We start from the raw sequence: 21,375 nt of genomic DNA on the forward strand, positions 1-21,375 counted from the left end.
GCCAAAGCAACCCCTCTATTTAACGGCCACTGCTACACTCCTTGGTGCCACGCCATAACCCTCTCTTATATTCACGCCACTGCTACACTCTGTGGGTCTTCGCTTCTACTTCTTACACTTTATTCACGTGAGTTTTGATCGAGGACATGGCGACTATTAGGGAATTTGGGGTGTCTGAATTCATGCAGGTTTGAATTTATTATACTCTCTTTTTCAATTAGCATCATATACTACACCCAATGCCTTTGACATGGATTTGTTTTTTGATCCTTTGATGTTGTTGTAACATGAGTTGAATGGATTGTTTTCAAATTTGCATCTTTGGCATGGGTTTGTTTTGGTTTTTGGTTTCTCGTTGACCAATTGGTTCACTATTTTAACTATGGCATATGAAGTGCATTTGTGTTTATGGGTTTTGGGGTTTTGCTTTCAGGGTACCTGTCGGCAAACTTTGTTTTTGGCGAAGAAGCCTCAGAGATTGAGAAGTCACATGCTTTGGGGCAGGATTTGGAATAGGGATTTGGCTTTGGGGTCAACTAGAAAAGCTTTGCCTCTAAAGTGCCAAGCTCAAGAAAAACCCAGAGCAGTGGTTTCTGGGGATGTGACTAGTTCTGTAGAAGAGCCATCTGGCTTGGTTCAGAAGCCTGCTTTGGAAGTTTTTCATTTGTATCGTGTCCCGTTTATGCAAGAAAGTACCGCTGCTCAGCTTCTAAAGGAAGCTCAAGTGAAAATCTCTAATCAGATTGTGGACCTGCAAACGGAGCAGTGTTATAATATTGGTATTGGTTCAACAGTTTCAAGCAGAAAGCTTTTGGTCCTTAAATGGCTTCTTCAAGAAACATTTGAGCCTGAGAATCTGGGAACTGAGAGCCTTCTTGAGAAAAAGAGGAAGGAGGGCTTGAATACGGTTATAGTAGAGGTTGGCCCCAGGTTGTCATTTACCACAGCATGGTCTGTTAATGCCGTCGCAATTTGCCAGGCCTGTGGTTTGACGGAAGTGAACCGTTTGGAACGTTAAAGGAGGTACTTGTTGTACACAGCAGGTGAATTACAAGACAACCAAATTAATGAATTTGCATCTATGGTTCATGATAGGATGACTGAATGTGTTTATACTCAGAAGCTAACATCCTTTGAGATTTCTGTAGTTCCAGAGAAAATTTATTATATACCTGTCGTGGAGAGGGGACGAAAGGCATTAGAAGAGATTAATCTGAAGATGGGTTTTGCCTTTGATGAACAGGATTTAGAATACTACACCAAGCTTTTCAGGGACGACATCAAGCGTAATCCCACAAATGTGGAATTGTTTGACATTGCACAGTCCAACAGTGAACACAGCAGACACTGGTTTTTTACTGGCAAGATTTTCATTGATGGACAGCCTATGAGTAGAACTCTTATGCAAATTGTGAAAAGTACTTTACAGGCAAATCCAAGTAACTCAGTTATTGGCTTTAAAGATAACTCGAGTGCTATCAAGGGTTTCCCTGTGAAGCAACTGCGACCAGTTCGACCTGGATCAGCATGTCCATTAGAGATTGCAGCACAGGAGTTAGATATCTTGTTTACGGCTGAAACACATAATTTTCCATGTGCCGTGGCACCTTATCCTGGTGCAGAGCAGGTGCAGGAGGTCGCATTAGGGACACACATGCAACTGGAAGGGGGTCCTTTGTCCAGGCAGCTACAGCTGGTTATTGTGTTGGCAATCTCAACACGCCAGGGCTTTATGCTCCATGGGAAGATTCATCCTTTACTTATCCATCAAATTTGGCATCACCTTTGCAGATTCTTATAGATTCTAGTAATGGTGCATCTGATTATGGGAACAAATTTGGAGAGCCATTGATCCAGGGATTCTGTAGAACTTTTGGAATGAGACTTCCTAGTGGGGAGAGGCGAGAATGGTTGAAGCCAATCATGTTTAGTGGAGGCATTGGGCAGATCAACCACAGTCACATATCAAAGGGAGAGGCTGATATTGGAATGTTGGTTGTTAAGATTGGAGGCCCTGCTTATCGTATTGGGATGGGAGGTGGAGCATCCTCAAGCATGGTCAGTGGGCAGAATGATGCAGAGCTTGATTTTAATGCTGTGCAACGGGGGGATGCTGAGATGGCTCAAAAATTATATCGTCTTGTTCGTGCCTGTATTGAGATGGGGGATAAAAATCCAATTATCAGCATTCATGATCAAGGTGCTGGTGGAAACTGTAATGTTGTAAAGGAAATTATATATCCAAAGGGTGCTGAGATAGATGTTCGAGCAATAGTGGTGGGTGATCATACAATGTCTATTCTAGAAATTTGGGGTGCTGAGTATCAGGAGCAAGATGCAATCTTGGTGAAGCCAGAAAGTCGCGAGCTCTTACAGTCAATCTGTAGCAGGGAAAAGGTTTCAATGGCTGTGATTGGAACTATTAGTGGTGATGGACGTGTTGTGCTAGCTGATAGCCTAGCAACTCAGAAGTGTCTCTCTAATGGACTGCCTCCACCTCCCCCAGCTGTGGATCTTGAACTGGAAAAAGTTCTTGGTGACATGCCTCAGAAATATTTTGAATTCAACCGGGTTGCTTATGAGCGGGAGCCACTTGATATTGCCCCTAGGATCGCAGTGATAGATTCTCTGAAGAGGGTATTGAGCTTACCATCTGTCTGTTCAAAACGCTTCTTAACAACAAAAGTGGACAGGTGTGTTACTGGTCTAGTGGCACAGCAGCAGACTGTTGGTCCTTTGCAGGTTACCCTTGCTGATGTTGCAGTTATAGCTCAAACTTTTACTGGTGTGACTGGAGGTGCATGTGCCATTGGGGAACAACCAATCAAAGGTATGTTAGACCCTAAAGCAATGGCACGGTTGGCTGTTGGAGAAGCAGTCACAAATCTTGTATGGGCAAAGGTCACTTCCCTTTCTGACGTCAAGGCAAGTGGTAATTGGATGTATGCTGCCAAGCTTGATGGGGAAGGAGCTGCCATGTATGATGCTGCTATATCTTTGTCCGAAGCAATGATTGAACTTGGTATTGCTATTGATGGAGGGAAAGACAGCCTATCTATGGCAGCCCATGCTGGAGGTGAAGTCGTTAAGGCTCCTGGAAATCTTGTAATCAGCGTTTATGTAACTTGCACTGATATAACAAAAACAGTGGCACCAGATTTAAAACTTGGGGATGATGGTATTTTGCTGCATATTGATTTGTCAAAGGGAAAGAGGCGGTTGGGTGGATCTGCTCTTGCCCAGGCATTTGACCAAGTTGGGGTTGAGTGTCCTGATCTTGTTGATGTTCCTTACCTTAAAAAGGTCTTTGAAGGTGTTCAAGACCTTCTCGCTGATGAACTGATCTCTGCTGGTCATGATATTAGTGACGGTGGGTTGCTAGTTTGTGCCTTAGAGATGGCATTTGCGGGTAATCGTGGACTGGTTTTGGATTTGACATCACAAGGCAACAGCCTTCTCGAAACACTCTATGCGGAAGAGCTTGGGTTAGTTCTGGAGGTTAGCAAGAAAAATCTGGCATCTGTAATTGATAAATTGAACAGTTTTGGAGTTTCAGGTGACGTCATCGGTCAAGTGACTACCAATCCATCAATAGAAGTTAAGGTTGATGGGGAGACTTGTTTAAGTGAAAAAACTAGTATCCTTAGGGACATGTGGGAAGAGACCAGCTTTGAGCTGGAAAAGTTCCAAAGGTCGGCATCTTGTGTGGGTGCAGAAAGAGAAGGACTGAAACATCGAAATGAGCCATTATGGAAACTGTCCTTTACACCTTCCTTCACTGATGAAAAGTATATGTCTGCAACTGTGAAACCTAAAGTGGCTGTGCTTAGAGAAGAAGGGAGCAATGGGGACAGAGAAATGGCTGCAGCCTTTTATGCTGCCGGTTTTGAACCGTGGGATATTACTATGTCAGACCTTCTTGCTGGAACAATTTCTCTGGAAGAGTTCCGTGGAATTATTTTTGTTGGTGGATTTAGCTATGCTGACGTGCTTGATTCTGCCAAAGGTTGGGCTGCTTGCATAAGATTCAATGAGCCCCTTTTAAAACAATTTCAGGAGTTTTACAAGCGTCCAGACACTTTCAGTCTAGGTGTATGCAATGGATGTCAGCTAATGGCTTTGCTGGGATGGATACCGGGTCCCCAAGTTGGTGGCGTGCATGGTGCTGGAGGTGACCTTTCACAGCCTAGGTTCATTTACAACAAGTCAGGCCGGTTTGAATGCCGCTTTACAAGTGTAACAATAAAGGATTCTCCAGCTATAATGTTAAAAGGCATGGCAGGTAGTACATTGGGAGTATGGGCTGCTCATGGGGAAGGAAGAGCTTATTTCCCAGATGAAGGTGTGTTAGACCATGTAGTTCACTCCGAGTTAGCTCCTGTTAGATATTGTGATGATGCTGGCAATCCAACAGAGATCTATCCTTTCAATGTGAATGGCTCTCCTTTAGGCATAGCTGCTATTTGTTCTCCAGATGGGAGGCATCTTGCAATGATGCCTCATCCCGAGCGTTGCTTCTTAATGTGGCAGTTCCCATGGTATCCAAAGCAGTGGGATGTGGACAAGAAGGGGCCTAGTCCTTGGTTACGCGTGTTTCAGAATGCAAGAGAGTGGTGTTCCTGAGGTCATCATCTGTTTATTTGTAAATTTTTATCAAATTTAATTAATAGTTTTTATTTGATAATTTTTTTATAATAAGCATATTACTATGTTACTATTCGAATTAATTAGGATAATGGTGTATTGTGGTTAGTCGGTGATGTCATAGTTTTTGTTTTCGACATTAATTGATGAGTATTTTTTTATGAGAATTAAAGTTATGATTCTTTAATAATTTTTATTTTCATACATTTACCGGCATTTAAAATACTTTATTTGAGCTTATAAAAGTGATTTGTAATATTCTTTTATAAGTTTTTATTATATTTTTAAAAGTTTCAATTTTTATGAGTAAGATGATTCAATAAAAAAAAAGGTGTTATGAATAATATTTTATAATAATTTTTTAAATCTATGTTCAAATATATAATAAATAATATAAAATATAAATTTTAATTAAATTTTTTATGATTTAATGTATCAATAATATTAAATGTTATAATTTTATTAAATAAAAATTATTAATTAATTTTTATTGTGTTTCTAAACACGTTAGAAAAATTTATTTAATGAGAATCTAATAAATATTTATTTAATTCAATAAATCTTTTTTAATTCAATGCAAAATACTAATGAGTGTTTTAAGATTTAAAAATATTGATTAAAAATGTAACAATGCACTTTTTTTTGTCATCGTAAATGCGTTTTAATATATCTTTTAATGTAAATTTATTATTTGTTAAATTTTAACTGTTATTTTTAAGATATTGATCGGTGAAATTTTTTATTACATTAGTTTTATGATTGATTTAAAATATTTAAAACATTATTTTTTTAACCATATTTTTAATGGAATAATTTTTTTAAAAAAATATTATTATTTTAATTTAAAATTGACTTTAATGTTTTTTTTAGGTGTATGATTTTAACTTTAGACGTGTTGCTTTATTATACAGTATATAGTATGCACAATCTAAATAAAAATGTAAACATTATATTTATATGCTCTCACTTCATATCATATTATAGATAAGCTCAAATGATTAAGACAAATATAGATGAAAAAAACTTATTTTCATAAAATAAATAAATTTAATAATTCTTTTTTTTATATAAAGTTTAGATTCAAGAACTTAAAGTTTATTATGTATTAATTATTCCAAGCCTGTAACTCATACCTATTTTGGTGATCATTGTGTTCAAATAATTAAATAATTGAATTAAACATTTATTTAATAATTTTTTAAAGAATATTGCTGTATAAAAAAATTATGAAAATAATTTTCAATTTTTACAAATTTTTAATAAATTTTTTATATATTGCATTAAAATAAATTTTATTAGCTTATTTTATTTTTGATGATCTACTTCCTAAAAAATGAGGAAAAAATAACTAGATTTTGAAGGTTAACTTGATATAAAATTTATGAAAGTTGATGTGTATCTTTATAAAGTTGTTGAAAAATTCTATTGTCAGATGATAGGAATAGAGACAGGTCAAGTAACCTTCTTTATGACTGACTTAACCTAACCTCTTTAATAAACAGAAAAGATTCAAGTTCTATTTAAGATCTATTTAAAGTAAATAAGTCAGGCTTGAGCCGATTGTAAAATCTATTAAATCTGATAGGCTAACCTATATATATATAATATTATTATTATTCAAAATATTATAAAATAAAATTATTTTTAGATTTTATATTTAGTTAATTTTTTAACTAAATTTAATATGGTACATTTATAATTTTAATTAAGAATTAATAATAAATATTTTCAACTAAACAATAATTAAATAATAAAATAACATTTTATAAAATACTATTTAATAATTATTTTAGTAAATTTAATCAATTTTCGTATGTTTTGATATTATTTAATTATTTTTAATAATTACATATTCAATTTAAGTTTAAATATGATATGATTACTTTAAATATAAATATAAAATAAATTCTTTAATACCCTTAAAAATTTTACATAACATACATAAAAAATTTTAACTAATAATATTTAGACATATGTTTAAATAATAAATTATAATATTTGTTACATTTGAATAAGTTGAAGTGCAATTAAGCCTTCAAATAGGATCAGGACATAATTGAAATTAAACAAACTAAAATTTAAAAATAAAATAATAATATTATATTAATATTTTTTATATTCTTAATTCTATTATTATTAATATTTAATTATTATATTAATATATTATGTGATAATTCTTTTTATTTATTATAAATATAAATTATATTTTATTTGAAACTAAAAATATTATACACGATTACACGAGTTTAAATAATAAATTTATTACATTTATACAAGTTAAAGAACATTTAAATCTTTGAACAAGAACACGACATAATCAAAACTAAATGAACTAAAATTTAAAAATAAAATAATAATAATTTTATATTAAAAAGTTGTTGAAAAATTTCTGTTGTCAGGATGGTAGGGATAGAAACACGTCAGGCAGCCTGACTTGTTTTAGGTTTGACTTAGCCTAACTTCTTTAATAAATAAACAATATTCAATTTTTTTTTTAAATTTGTTTAAGTAAATAAGTCATGAATGAGTCAAATATAAAATTTATTAAGTTTAACAAGCTGACTTATATATATATATATATATATATGTGTGTGTGTGTGTGTGTGTGTTTATTATAGTCTGCTTTAAATTGAAAACACTCTCAAGTGTAATTATAGAGATATTATCTAGGTGAAATAGTGCATTTGTAACATGAGATTTGGTGCATCATAACACCATATGCCATTATGAAGAGTGAGATCATAAGTTTTATTCCTTATTCTTCTAATTATAGTTTAGCCATGAAAAAATGAAGTGTTTTGATCCTCAAGCTTAATTCAATTCTCACTGGACATTTGGTTCCATAGAAGTTCTTCCTAAAAAAATAACTTTGTTACTTACAAGATATATAAAAATGAATGAATATGATTTAGTAAGAATATAACAAAGTTGATGTTATTATAAAAGGAATGAAACAAAAAAAAATATTAAAATAAGAAATAAAATAAATAATATAAATTAAATTTTTTAATTTTTTTTTCCTGTTCCATTACATGTATTATTCATTGTCTTCTTCTTTAAGTTTAATGCACTATTTATTATTATTTTTTTCTTCAAACCTTCTATTTGATACAAGCATATAATTCTTCCTTGATATTTTATGTGCACTTGATTGGATCCTTCACCTCTCTCTTTCTTTCATAAACAACAAAAATACAAAATTCTCACTTCATCATTTCTTTAACCAATCACCAAAATCCAAACTTTAAACAACTAAATTATACCCTTTTTCCCAAATAAACAAATAAAACAAAAATTCAGAACACTTCACTTACTAATATCTTAAAAAATTTAACATTTTCTCATTATTAAACTCACCAATAAATAACTTTAAATTAAAAAATAATTGTTTATTTTAATTCCCCCTTTCAATGTGATGACCATACAATAAATCAACTTCATTTTCTTTCTTTTCTTTTTCCTTCAAAAGACATTCTAACAAATGTAAAAGTACACCTAACCACCCAATAAAATGTTTTTGTTCAGATTCACAATGTCTTGCAAAGTTATTACATCTTTAAGTTTTGGATCTATAAAAAAAACAAACTTTATGAAACTTTCCCAAATACCTTTTCAAAGAATATTTTTTTCTTGAATCTCAATGATAATCTTTTTTTTTTTTTTTTGCCTAAATTTATTCTCATTAAGAAAAACAACGATGAACAATGTGCAAAATTGAAGATTTAAAAAAAATTAATAATAATAAATAAAACAATTCTAAAAAAAAGATGAAAAATTCAAAATAGTATGTGTAACATAAAAAAGATTATTTTTTTTTAACGAAGTTAATCTTATTAATAAAAAAGGACTTATTTAAAATATTTAAAAAATTAAATAATAAAAATAAATTAAAATAAAGCTAGAAAATAAAATAAAATTTAATCCTTAAATAGAAAAAAAATAATTATACTAATAATTTAATTAATTGAACCAATGATTGAGTAAATCAATTACAATCTTAGTCATTAAACCAATTATCTAGTGATGTAGTAATCTAATCTTATAATCTATTTAACGTTATAGAGATTTACAATTATTCTTAAAGATTAGTATTAATATTTGTTTTATTTATTTTTTAATAAATAAATGAACCCTTTTTGACCCGCTTCGGATAAGGCGCAATTTGAAGGACGCCTGGTTACCCGATAACATGCTTCACAGTCAAAGCCCAAAAACATGAACGATAAACCCTTCCCTTCAACTGATCCAAACAAATGGCAACAATTCACCAACTTCTTCTTCTTCCCACACTCACTCCCTTTCCCAACATTCAATCTCGAACCTTCCATTCCCCCAACTCAACCTTTCACCCACTTAAAGCCTCTACCGTCGATTCCCCATCCCCAAAACGACGCGGCAGAAAAAAGAAACCCCCCACCCCAGAAACCCAGACCCAAACGACAACAGAACAACCCCAAAACGCAGAGCCAAAAGAAGAAGAAGAAGATTTTTCAGACTACGACGACGGCATTGACTTCCCCTACGAGGATCCACCTTTAATATGCTGCTTCGGTGCGGCGCGGAGGGAGTTTCTCCCTACGGTGCGGGTGCAGCTGTACCCGATGCACCCTGACATATACTCCGAGTGGAAGATGCTGCAGTGGAAGCCCCCGGAGTTCGCACGTGCGCCGGGTGGGCCTGCGTCGAACGTGGCGGTGGCGCACGTGCGTCTTGGGGGCCGCGCGGCGTTCTTGGGGAAAGTGGGGGATGACGAGTTGGGGGACGAGATGGTGCTGATGATGAACAAAGAGAGGGTGCAGACGAGAGGGGTGAAGTTCGATTCGGGATGCAGAACGGCGTGCTCTTATATGAAGGTGATGTTTGAGGGTGGGAAGTTGAAGATGGAAACTGTAAAGCACTCTGCTGAGGATTCTCTTCTTGCATCTGAACTCAACCTTGCTGTTTTGAAAGAGGTGAGTTTGTGTTCATTATTTTGTGTGTGTCTTTGCTCTTTCTGTTGATATTTTGATGGAGTTAAGGGCTCTGATTTGGTTGGATTGAAAATCATATTCCTACGGACTTGTTTGGAAAGGGATTTATGAGTGGACTTGCTAAAGCAGTGAACCATTTTTCGTTGAATTGTGTGTGGAGGCGCCCAGTGTTTGTTGTAAGCGATCTTTTTTAATCTGTTGCATTGTGGATGAAAGGGTGACGAGGATAACCATTACTTCTGATGGAGTGAAATTTGTTGTTTATCGTTTAAGCGTAACAAAGATGGATGAAAATATGAGATGTGCTTATTGTGGGAAGGATAAAACTTTAAGATGTGTATGCTGTGAGCGTGAAAGGAAGGGTTTTGTTAATTTTAACCTAGGGACTTAGTTTAAACATCCAAAACTAGTAAATTTTTTATTGTAAAAAAAACACTTTTATTACATTGAATTGAAGATACAAAGCGTAATAAATGCTCTTTTCAATAAACTCTAAGCTGCTGATGAAGGCTATGTTTTGCAAAAGTAGCCTGTAACTTATTTAGGAGCGTCAATAAGCTTGTAGAACAGTTTGTTAAATAAAAAATGAAATCAGCTTGTAGCTTTTGAAAGCTAGTTTCTTTCGAAAGAAGCATTTAGCTTTCAAAAGTTAGCTGCTAATATTGCCATTATATTTTTAGTCTTTTTTTTTTTTTTTTTTGAAAAAAACAATTTACCCTTAACACAATTAAAACCTGGCTTGTAAATGTTAATCTCATTGAATTGTTTGACTTCTTTTTTGTGGGCCATTGCAGGCTAGGCTTTTCCATTTCAATTCAGAAGTTCTAACATCCCCTTCAATGGAAGCGACATTATTCAGAGCAATTAAGTGGACTAGGAAGTTTGGTGGCCTTGTATTTTTTGATTTAAATCTGCCATTACCTCTGTGGAGATCACGTGACGAAACAAGAGAAATAATCAAAAGAGCATGGAATGAAGCAGACATCATTGAAGTTTCAAGAAGTGAGCTAGAATTCCTTTTAGATGAAGAATATTATGAGAGGAAGAGAAATTATCGGCCGCAATACTTCGCTGAAAATTATGAACAAACCAAGAATCTACAAGAGTATTACCATTACACTGCTGAGGAAGTCTCCCCTTTGTGGCATGATCGACTCAAATTCCTATTTGTGACGGATGGAACACTTAGAGTTCACTACTATACCCCTTCTTTTGATGGGGCTGTGGTTGGAACTGAAGATGTGCTCATAACCCCATATACTTGTGATAGAACTGGCTCAGGTGATGCTGTTGTGGCTGCTATTATAAGAAAGCTAACCACTTGCCCTGAAATGTTTGAAAATCAAGATATTTTGGAGAGACAGCTACGTTTTGCTATTGCAGCAGGAATTATAGCTCAATGGACTATTGGTGCAGTCCGTGGTTTCCCTACCGAAAGTGCTACTCAGAATCTCAAAGAACAAGTTTATGTGCCCTCAATGTGGTGATAAAAATTGTATGTGTGACTTCAATGGAGCTTAGCAGACTCATGAGGCAATAGTTGGTAGTCATTGTTTGATTTATTTTTTTGGATATTCTCCAAGAGTGTTTCATATCAAATGGGAGCAGGTAAAACACAATCAAGATTACACAAATTGTTTGCTTTTTTGCTCTGTGTTCAATACTTGTCATCCAATACCACTTTGAATGAGCAGGTGGTGGCAATTGAAATTTTTGTAGGTGAGAATTGGAATGTACACTATTCTTGGAAATGGTAGGTGTCAATTGAAAATTTTGTTGGATTAAATTGATATGTACACCATTCTTATAATTAATTTCCACTTGTGTTTCTTGTACACTTTCACTTCTTCCTTATTGTTTGCCTTCTGCTTTAGATTTATGTGCCTTCATTGTATACAAGCAAGAATACACGATTAGATTGTACTGGAAAACTTGTCCATTAATGTGCTTGGCAGTGCTTATGCTAATTGTTCTGCAACCTGGGCTGGAACAAACTGAAATAAGTGGAACTGAAGGAGGAATTACATACATTATAGTGGTATGATTGGCTAGATTGGTCAAGTTTCTGTTAAGCTACCAATTTGTCTAACTGTCCAATTTTATATTTGTTAAAAAATGGTCCAATTTATCTTCATGCACATTTTATATGGTCTTGCATATGTTATCTTGGGAGTTGCATTTTGCACTTTTTTTCTTCTTCACACTTTTATTAAAAGTTTTTGTAACTTTTTTTCTCTAATATATCCTTTATGTAAAATTTTAATTTCAAAAACTTATTTTCAAAAATAGTAAATAATTCTGGAAATTATTTTCCGTGATTGTAAAATTTTAAATCTGAAACTTAGTTTTGGAATTGTAAAATCTTAATTTTTGAAACTTATTTTTGGAAATGGTTGATAATTTTAAAAAATAATTTTCTCAAGTGTAAAAATTGAATTTTCAAAATTATTTTCTGAAATTGTAACATCTTAATTTTAAAATTTTATTTTTGGAAATCGTTACTAATTTTAGAAGTTTTTGACGCTTAATAGCATTGTGTGATCTATCTTTAATTGTTGTTAACAATTTCATAAATAATTTTTTAATATGTACATTTCTAATTTTTAAAATGGTTAATAATTCTAAAAATTAATTTTTGGACGTGTAAAATTCTTAGTCTGAAAACTTATTTTTGTGTGCCATCAATTTATACAAGCAAGAATCAACGCTTAGATTGTACTGGAAAACTTGTCCATTAATGTGCTTGGTGGTGCTTATGCTAACTGTTCTGCACAGAGAAGAAGATGAAAGTGGGTTCCAAAAGAGAATAAAATTTCAAAATTTGCAAAGAAAAAAATAATAATTGGGTGTAAAAAGGAGAAAGGGGAGGGTGGTTGCAAAAGCAATCCCCTAATATCCTGTGTATATGAAAAAAAGAGAGTCAACTCTACATACGTTAATAGAATTGTCAAATGGGTTAGCTTTAATCTTTGAGTTAGAGCTAAAATGTTCATTGGGCCTAAAAGTACTTAAAGCTGAAAATGCTACAAGGTTAAGTGAATTAGGGAATATTAAAACATTTTTTTAATATTATCTGTTGCAACTGGATGACTTTTTTATTGTAATATTACAAAATAAAATTTTAAATACTAAAATGGACTCTGCAGCAATATATTTACGAGACTAGACTCATTTTCTATCTATCTGAGATAGTTTTTAATTTTTTTCTATATATTTATATTAAAATATAAATATTATTATTTTAATTATATTTATATATTTATATAGTAATATTTTGTTAAAATAAATATTTATAAATATTTTTTATATTATTTTAATAAAATAAGTTTTATTATTTGAATTATGTTTTAATTTCTATATTATTTTAAAATAAATAACATATTATATTAATTTTAAATGTTTATTAAAATTTATTTAATATATTTAAGATAATAAATAATATTTTTATTTTTATTATATTATTTAATAAATTTTTTTGAAAATAATATTAAAATTATATTCTAAAATTATATTTTTGGTTATTTAATATTATATTTAAAAAAAATAAAAATGACAACAACAATTTATTTATATTTAAATTTGTTTTAAAAAATTATAATAAAAATTTATTTAATATTATATATTTATAAAATAAATAAAGTATTAAATAATAACCAGTTTATTTATTTATTTTGAAATATTAATATTTATTAAAATTTATACATAATTATTTATTTTAAAAAATGTGTTATTAACATGAATAAATATAATAAAATAATATTATGTAGATATATTATATATATAATTATATATTTAATATAAATTACAAATACTAAAAATTTAAAAGTTGCAATGACATTCATAAAATTAAAAATGACATTAGGAAAAATTTAAAATAATAAAAATAATAAAAATTAATGGCGGGAACTAGAAGCTTGAGCAATGTTTGGATATGTCTTTCTTGTGTGACCAGGGGTATGATAATAAGAACAATTTTTTGCTCGACTTTATTGTTTTTTAATGTTCATCTTTGTTCTTATCCTACTGGACTTGGGTCGACCCTTTGAAGTTCTTTTCAGTTATGGATTTGGACACAAAGTTGGGCCCTGTGTAAGATGGCTAATAGTCTTCGTGTCTAAGTTCACCAAATTGACCTTCGTATACCTTAGAAACTTGTTGTAAGGTATACACAGGAGATATGTAGATATTAAAGTTGTAATGTGCGTGTAAGCATGAAGTAAGAACATGCGAGCATAGGATGTGAACTTTTTGAAACTTGCCACAGTCACACCACATTTCATCTAACCGTACTGTAAATCTTCCTACGGATCAAATTTCTGTCGGATGTTGCGTTTCTTCGACTAAAAATATAGTGCTTGTTCTATCAAAGGTGATGACTCTATGAGTGTTTACCTTTGACTGTGCATCTTGAATTGTTTTAGTTGTAACCTCCGAGTACATATGTCCAGCATTAATCATTGCATCTACTTCCTTGCTTCTGTCAATGAAGAACTTATTGCAACGGGTGTATGTTGCCATGACCATAGAGCAAATTGGTAAGTTTCTGGTTTTCTTCAAGACCGAATTGATTGACTCTGCTAGGTTTGTTGTTATGTGTCCCTAGCGTCATCCGTTGTCCCATGCTAGTGTCTATTTTTCCCTTAGGATGTTGTCCAACCATTGTGCAGCTTCAGGATTATTATCTTTTACTATGTTGTAATAGTAAAAGAATCTCAGTTCAGTCATCTCATATGCTGGAAACAAGATTACAAATTAAATTAATATAACTAGCTAAATAATTTTATAAAATATTAATGATAATATAGAGTATGTAAAAAATTAAAATGATCCATATTGACGACATCTTACTTCAGTGTAGCATTTTTGAATCGTCATATGAAGTTTTGTGCAATGTGTCTAATGCAATAGATATGGACAGAATTGTTTTCTGTCCAACCACTTCCATTTTTAGAGTATGCACTTCTTATGGCCTCGTGACGATCCGAAATGAGGCACAACCCCTCTTACGGGGTTACGTATCTCCTTAAGTTTTTCAAAAAAAAGAATCATGTATCGCTAGTTTCACCTTCAACCAAGCAAAAGTAATGGGAATTATGTTGTTGCGGCCGTCTTGTGCAACTGCCACTAATAAAGTCCCTTTGTATTTGCTAGTAAAAAATATACCATCCACTTGAACAATTGGTTTGTAGAAGGAAAAACCATCAATGCATGCCTTGAAGGTCCAAAACAACCTATTGAAGAAGACATTCCCCTCTTCAAGTAAGCCACCGTTGTATGTCGGTTGTGTACTCAATTTTTATATGAAGCCCGGAACATACAGTTGCATTGCAAGCAACTGTCTAGGTAACTTATGATATGACTCCTCCTAATTTCTGAAGATATTCTCAATGGCATACTGTTTCCCTAGCCATCTCTTTCTATAGCTGATTGTATAACCCATTGTGGACTTTATATGGGCTAAGATGGTTGAGATGTGTGTGGATGGATCAGTCTCAATAATTTCACGAATGGTTTGAGAAATCATTCGTGATCGCAACTTGTTGTGATCTTGTGAAATGAGTGGGGAAGCACATATGTGGCACCCTTCAAGCTTCATTATTTCCCAGTGTTGCTGTTGGGCGCGCAATATAGCGCAACATCTCCAGGCACAGTCGTTGTGAACGCATTCCACGACAAGCCTAGTTGTGCTTGACATTTTCACCTTGTAAGTGCAATAATTGACAATATGGAATCTATTTATGGCGTCTTACACTTGTTCTTTTGTTAGGAAGTGTTGGCCAACAAATAGTGTTCCAGGCAGATACACTACCATTTCATGATCAAGGACATGGCCAAACTCATGGTCATGTTCTTATATTTGACTGGGAATGTTTAGAAAATGTGGAGGTGGGTTGTATAAAGGTAATGGTTGTGATGGTGGAATATTTGGAAGTAGGAGGGAGTCTTCTTCATCATCCTGCTGCTGAGATAGGATTTCATCTTCGTCCTCGTTAAAAGGGTCAAATACTTCGATTGGGAGACCCACAACAACATGTTCTTCAATGGGAGTTTCTTCAAGAGGCTGAGAGGGTAGGGTTTGCTGAAATGGTTCGGAGGGTATTTCATTGAGGTCTATGAATGGACCAGTTAACAGTTGTGTGTAGGACTGAAGGTCATAATTTATATCATATGTTGAAAAGGATGGATGTATGGTTTCGTAAGTTTGGTAAGGTGAAGGTGAAGGTGAAGGTGAAAGTTGTGGTGGTTGGGTTACGTTTGTAGCAAATGTAACATATAATTCTATACTTGATTGAAGTTGATTTGAATCATGGATGTTGAAGAGTGCCTCGATGTCTTCATCATCGTTCAACTCAACACATGTGTAGTTGCTAACTCCTGGGCCAAGTCTAATTGAGTAGCGAAAATGTATGGTTGTCACCCTTTCATTTGCGTCTCGGTTAAGTTTTGTGTGGATGACTTTCTTGAGCCTTTGTAGAGTCACTCCTCTCTTTAGATGTACTAATTTCGCTGATGGTGAGGTGAACGTGACTCCTTCATTAGGACATTAGTTAATGGCACCATCAGAGTGAACAATAACATAGATTGAAGACATTTTAGAAGGAGAAGATTCACAAGAATAAGGAACAAGCTTAGAAGGTTGAATGAATAAAATGACCACGAAAATGAATATTTATAATGATAACGTTGGATTCTCAATCATTCAATGCTTCACCATGTTTTACGATTGATGGTGACCTCTCCATTCACGCATGCCAAGAGATAGTGACTTCTCAGTCACGCATGCTAAGAGATAATGACTTCTCAGTCACGCATACCAAGAGATAGTGACATCTCAGTCAGTCACGCATGCCAAGAGATAGTGACATTTCAGTCAGTCACGCATGCCAAGAGATAGTGACATCTCAGTCAGTCACGCATGCCAAGAGATAGTGACTTCTCCGTTTATCTATAAATATGTTCATCCAAGGCCACATGTTTTCATTCAAACTTGCATCCATCTTTGTTCTTCGTTTCTCTCTGTCTTTGTTCCCATTGCTAAAAATGCTGTTCTGGAAGCAAAACGAACACAGGTCTGCCTTCATTGAAAGAACGGTAAGTTTTACACATTAGCATTATTAATTGAATATGTAAATCTATTATTCTACATATAATGTTACTAATTTATTAATAACTATAGGAAACTAAGAACATGATTTCATCTTTCTGTCATTCAATGCTAGAACTCAGTCCTCTAATTGTTCCTATACTTGAATAACTTGGTTTTGCTGAAGTAGCAAAGCTAAGGCATCTTAAGGTGGATCACGCATTGATAACAACTTTGGTCGAGAGGTGGAGACCTGAAACTCACACATTCCATTTTCCAACAGGGGAGTGCACCATAACCCTGGAGGATGTTACATTTCAACTCGGGCTAAGAGTTGATGGTTTATCAGTCATTGGTCTAACAATGTTTGACTGGAAGGAAATGTGCGACACATATCTCGGTATCGTGTCAATCAAGGGAGAGTCACTTATTGGCTCTATGCTAAAACTAAAGTGGCTGAGAGACAATATGTTGCCATTACCAGAACAACCATCTGAAGAAGAAGTTCACGCCCATTGTAGAGCTTATATACTAGGTTTAATTGGAGGTGTTTTGATGCCTGATAAAACAGGCAACAAAGTACATCTTATGTATTTAGCTTTATTAACTAATCTTAGAAGAACAAGACGGTATAGTTGGGGTTCTGCTTGTTTAGCTATGTTGTACAGAGAAATGTGCAGAGCCACGAAAGTTGGTAGCAAAATAATGGGTGGTTGCTCATCACTATTAATGTCTTGGGCATGGTATTGTATGTCATATATTGCGCCAATTTTTAGTAATCCACCAACATACCCTCCTCACAATGATGTTGTGGGGTACAGATCAATGTTTGATCACATTCAAGCTAATCAGGTAACTTTTCATATTTATTTTCTTATCTTTTACACATCATCTTAAGAAACGAAGTTAAATATATTTATAGTTTTTATGGGCGCCATATCAAGACTTGCAAACATCAATACCCATGGAAGCATATAGAGATGTCCAACTGTGGACTTTATGTATTGTCATTCATTGTTTTGCAATTGTTGAATGGCACCAAACAGATAGAGTCAAATTACAGTTTCATCTAATCCAAGAAGTCCCTTCTCCACCTAATAATTTGAATGACCTCCATAAAATTGACATGAGAGGAAGACAGGATGAAAATTGGGTTATAAAACATGCCCAATGGATCGAGATATGGAACAACAGACGTGAGCTGACAATAACGGGTCATCCAATGCAAGGCCCATTGTGTCACACACAAGAATACATGGAATGATACATTGTCAATTCTATCTATTTCCTATCTGTGCCACCACTACTACAAGATCCAAGGAAGAGCAACCAACAACTAAGGACTACCAACACATTTGAAATGGGTACGACTTCCACACCATCATACCACGAGACTGCATCAATCCTCTGAACATTACACCAGAAGCAAATATAATTAATACAAGACATTCATTTGCAACAACATCAGAGGATTTTTTTTACAAATTTATTTGAAGTTGATTTTACAACTCCATCTTCAGCACAAACTTACATGCAGTCTCTTTACCAATTGAATTTTGATAATGAACCTGGTAATTCATCAAATGCATTCCAACAACTAGACCTTCATGATGATCCAAATCCTCCACAAGTTCATCATGAAATCACAAAGCAACAACCACAACGACGAAACTCACCACGTCAAATATGTCGCCCTCATTGTGGAACTGTCCACAATTACGGAGATAGTTAATTACTAATGTTGTTATGAATTTGTTATCATATTTAATAATGCACTTTATTTTCATCAATGTTACTTTAATAATAATATGAAAACGTTAATTTCAAAATATTTGTCTCAACTATAAATAATTTACTTATAATTTAATATTTTATTTACTTTTTAAAAATAAATTTTTTATTCTCCAATAAAATTTATTCAAAATTATAAAATTATAATATTAAATAATGACACTTTTAAAAAATTAATTTAATCAAAATAAAATTTTTATTCAAAATATCATTTTATCATACTAATATTTATAAATATTAAGTCAAAATTACATATTTAAATAAATAAATAAACAAAATAATATTTAATATATTTTTTTTAATTTTGAAAAATATATTTAGTATTTTTTTAACTATAAATAATTTAAGCATTAACATTATTATCTAAAATAATATATTTATTACTTAAATATTTTAAATAATTTTTAAACATTAACTAAAATAATTTATTTATTATTTAATTATTTTAATTAATTTTTAAAAATTTAATTATTATTGTTTTCTAAAAATATTATTTATTATCTTAAATATGTCAAATAAATTTTAATAAAAATTTAAAATTAATATAATATGTTATTTATTTTAAAATAATATAAAAATTTAAACATAATTCAAATAATAAAACTTATTTTATTAAAATAATATAAAAATATTTATAAATATTTATTAAAATAACATATTATAAATATTTATTTTAACAAAATAAAACCATATAAATATATAAATATAATTAAAATAATAATATTTATATATTAATATAAAAAAAACTAAAACTATCTCAGAATTCGGTTCCCTGGAGGCAAAAAATGAGTCCAATCTCGTAAATAAATTGCTGAAGGGTCCATTCTAGTATTAAATTTTTGTTTTGTAATATTACGGTAAAAAAGTCCAACTGGACAGCCATAATAGTATGTTAAAAAGGTGTTAAAGAAAAATATTAAACCCTAAATGTTAAATATTTTTAAAAAATCAGAAGAGTCGTCACTAAGGATTATTTAAGAAAATCTTCAAAAAACTTTTAAAATAATATGATCTTTGGAACAAAAAATGAGTTCAACAATCATTTATATATAAGAAAGGTATTAGCATCATAAATAACGGTTACATTAAATTAATTGTGTAAATTTATTTTTTAATTTTAAAAAATATTTATTTAACACATAAACAATAATTATTGTTGTTTTTATTTTAAAAAAAATTATTTATTTAAATATTAATCGGTATCTTATGAAAGAAAAAAATTATTTTGACTTGACGGGTCTGGTTCTCGCTTCTATGTGTGAGAAATTCAAAGTCACGTAGTTCTATCATAAAAATCATAAAGTTGATTGATTAAAAATAAGTTTAATAAAAAAAAATTTATTTTTTAGATTAAAATTATTTTCATAGGATTATAATGTTTACGATACAAGATAATGAGGTTATACATCTATCATACGAGAAACAAGACGGAAGGTGAAGGAATTTGTAAATTGTTAAAAAAAATTTGGATTTGTAAATGAAATATTTTAATTTATATTTAAATTATAATTAATGTTGAAAGAGAATTTATGATAGCATAAGCTATACATAAATCTTTTATAATTTTTGGATAATAGAAGGCAATGTAAATCGCACATCAATATTGTAAAAATTTGTATAATAAAATAAAGAAATGATTGATTATTTAATTTATCAAAATTTGAAATATGACTTAAGAAAAATTAAAATATAAAATTAATTCCTTTTAATGACAAAAATAAATATATTTAAATTGATTAAAGAAAATAGTTGTTTAATAAAAAGATTAAAACTACATTTGATAAATTTATATCACACAGGATCTAAGGTAACATTGGTACACAAAAGTCTTAACAATTTAAAGTGTATATAGATAGAGACATTACACAATAACATTATAAATCGCTGCATTAATATAATAAAAAATTCTAGATGATAGATTTTAATAAAAAATAATAATTGATTGATGTTAGAAATTGGATAAAATTTTTAATATATTAATGATGTGTAAAACTTAAGGAAACATTGATATACATAAGTTTTGACAATTTATAGCACATAAAAGTAGAATTGATATACATTAGCATTATAAATTTTACATTAATAAAATAACTTCAATTTACATTGATCAATTAATAAGTTAGTAATTAGGAAGGAAACACATCTTGATTAGTTATTAAAATAATTATTTAATTAATTAAAGACAACATATGATAAATTAATATTATATAAAGCTAAGGTAACATAGGTACACTTAGACTTTATTAATTCATAATACATGACAATAAAGAAGTTATACATTAGCATTATAAATTAATGCAATTATATTATCATTTATTTATTGATCATAAAATAAATGAAAAATATAATTTATCCATAAAACAAATAGAAACAAAACATGAATATAAAATCAAATTACATTCTAAATCTATACAAAATAGTAAAGAAAAATAATGCTAAAAAACAAACACCAAAAATAAATAATAAATTAGATATAAAACAATCCAAAAATTATTGAAAAAATAAAAATAAAAATAGCAAAAAAATTATTTTATTTTATTTATTTTATATTTGATTTTGATGAAAAGAAACACATTTTATGATAGAAGTCAAATAAAATATATAAATATTAATATTATAAAAATAAAATAAAATAAGATAAATTTAAAAATATAAAAAAAAATAATGAAAGATGAGATAATTTTACTAAAATAAGTTAAAGAAAAAAAATTAAAATAATAGATAAAATTGGAAAGAAAAAGAAAATAAAATAAGTTTAAATTTATTTATTATTTAAAAAAAATTTGGATTCTAAATGTTTTGTTTTAAAAATGAGTTGTCTGAGCCCAAGACCTAAAATAAAAAAAATTAATAATAATAATAATATTAATAAATATAATATAATAA

The 21,375-nt window shown here is 31.1% G+C and overlaps 2 protein-coding genes across 2 annotated transcripts; both read left to right on the forward strand.

The window, feature by feature from the left end:
- Positions 1-135: 135 nt before the first annotated feature.
- On the forward strand, positions 136-4,623 carry LOC113850168 (probable phosphoribosylformylglycinamidine synthase, chloroplastic/mitochondrial). The gene is given in 3 exon segments (XM_027480572.1): positions 136-188; positions 434-1,622; positions 1,625-4,623. Coding segments are annotated over 3 exon segments (4,230 nt in total). The 5' UTR covers positions 136-146.
- A 4,236-nt stretch (positions 4,624-8,859) lies between these two features.
- LOC113850554 (fructokinase-like 1, chloroplastic) lies at positions 8,860-11,455 on the forward strand. The gene is made up of 2 exons (XM_027481123.1): positions 8,860-9,596; positions 10,409-11,455. The coding sequence occupies exons 1-2, from the start codon at positions 8,898-8,900 to the stop codon at positions 11,099-11,101; spliced, it is 1,392 nt and encodes a 463-aa protein (XP_027336924.1). The 5' UTR covers positions 8,860-8,897; the 3' UTR covers positions 11,102-11,455.
- Positions 11,456-21,375: the final 9,920 nt, after the last annotated feature.

Source organism: Abrus precatorius, unplaced genomic scaffold, assembly GCF_003935025.1.
Source record: "Abrus precatorius isolate BTA unplaced genomic scaffold, Abrus_2018 Scaffold9, whole genome shotgun sequence".
Lineage (NCBI taxonomy): Eukaryota > Viridiplantae > Streptophyta > Magnoliopsida > Fabales > Fabaceae > Abrus > Abrus precatorius.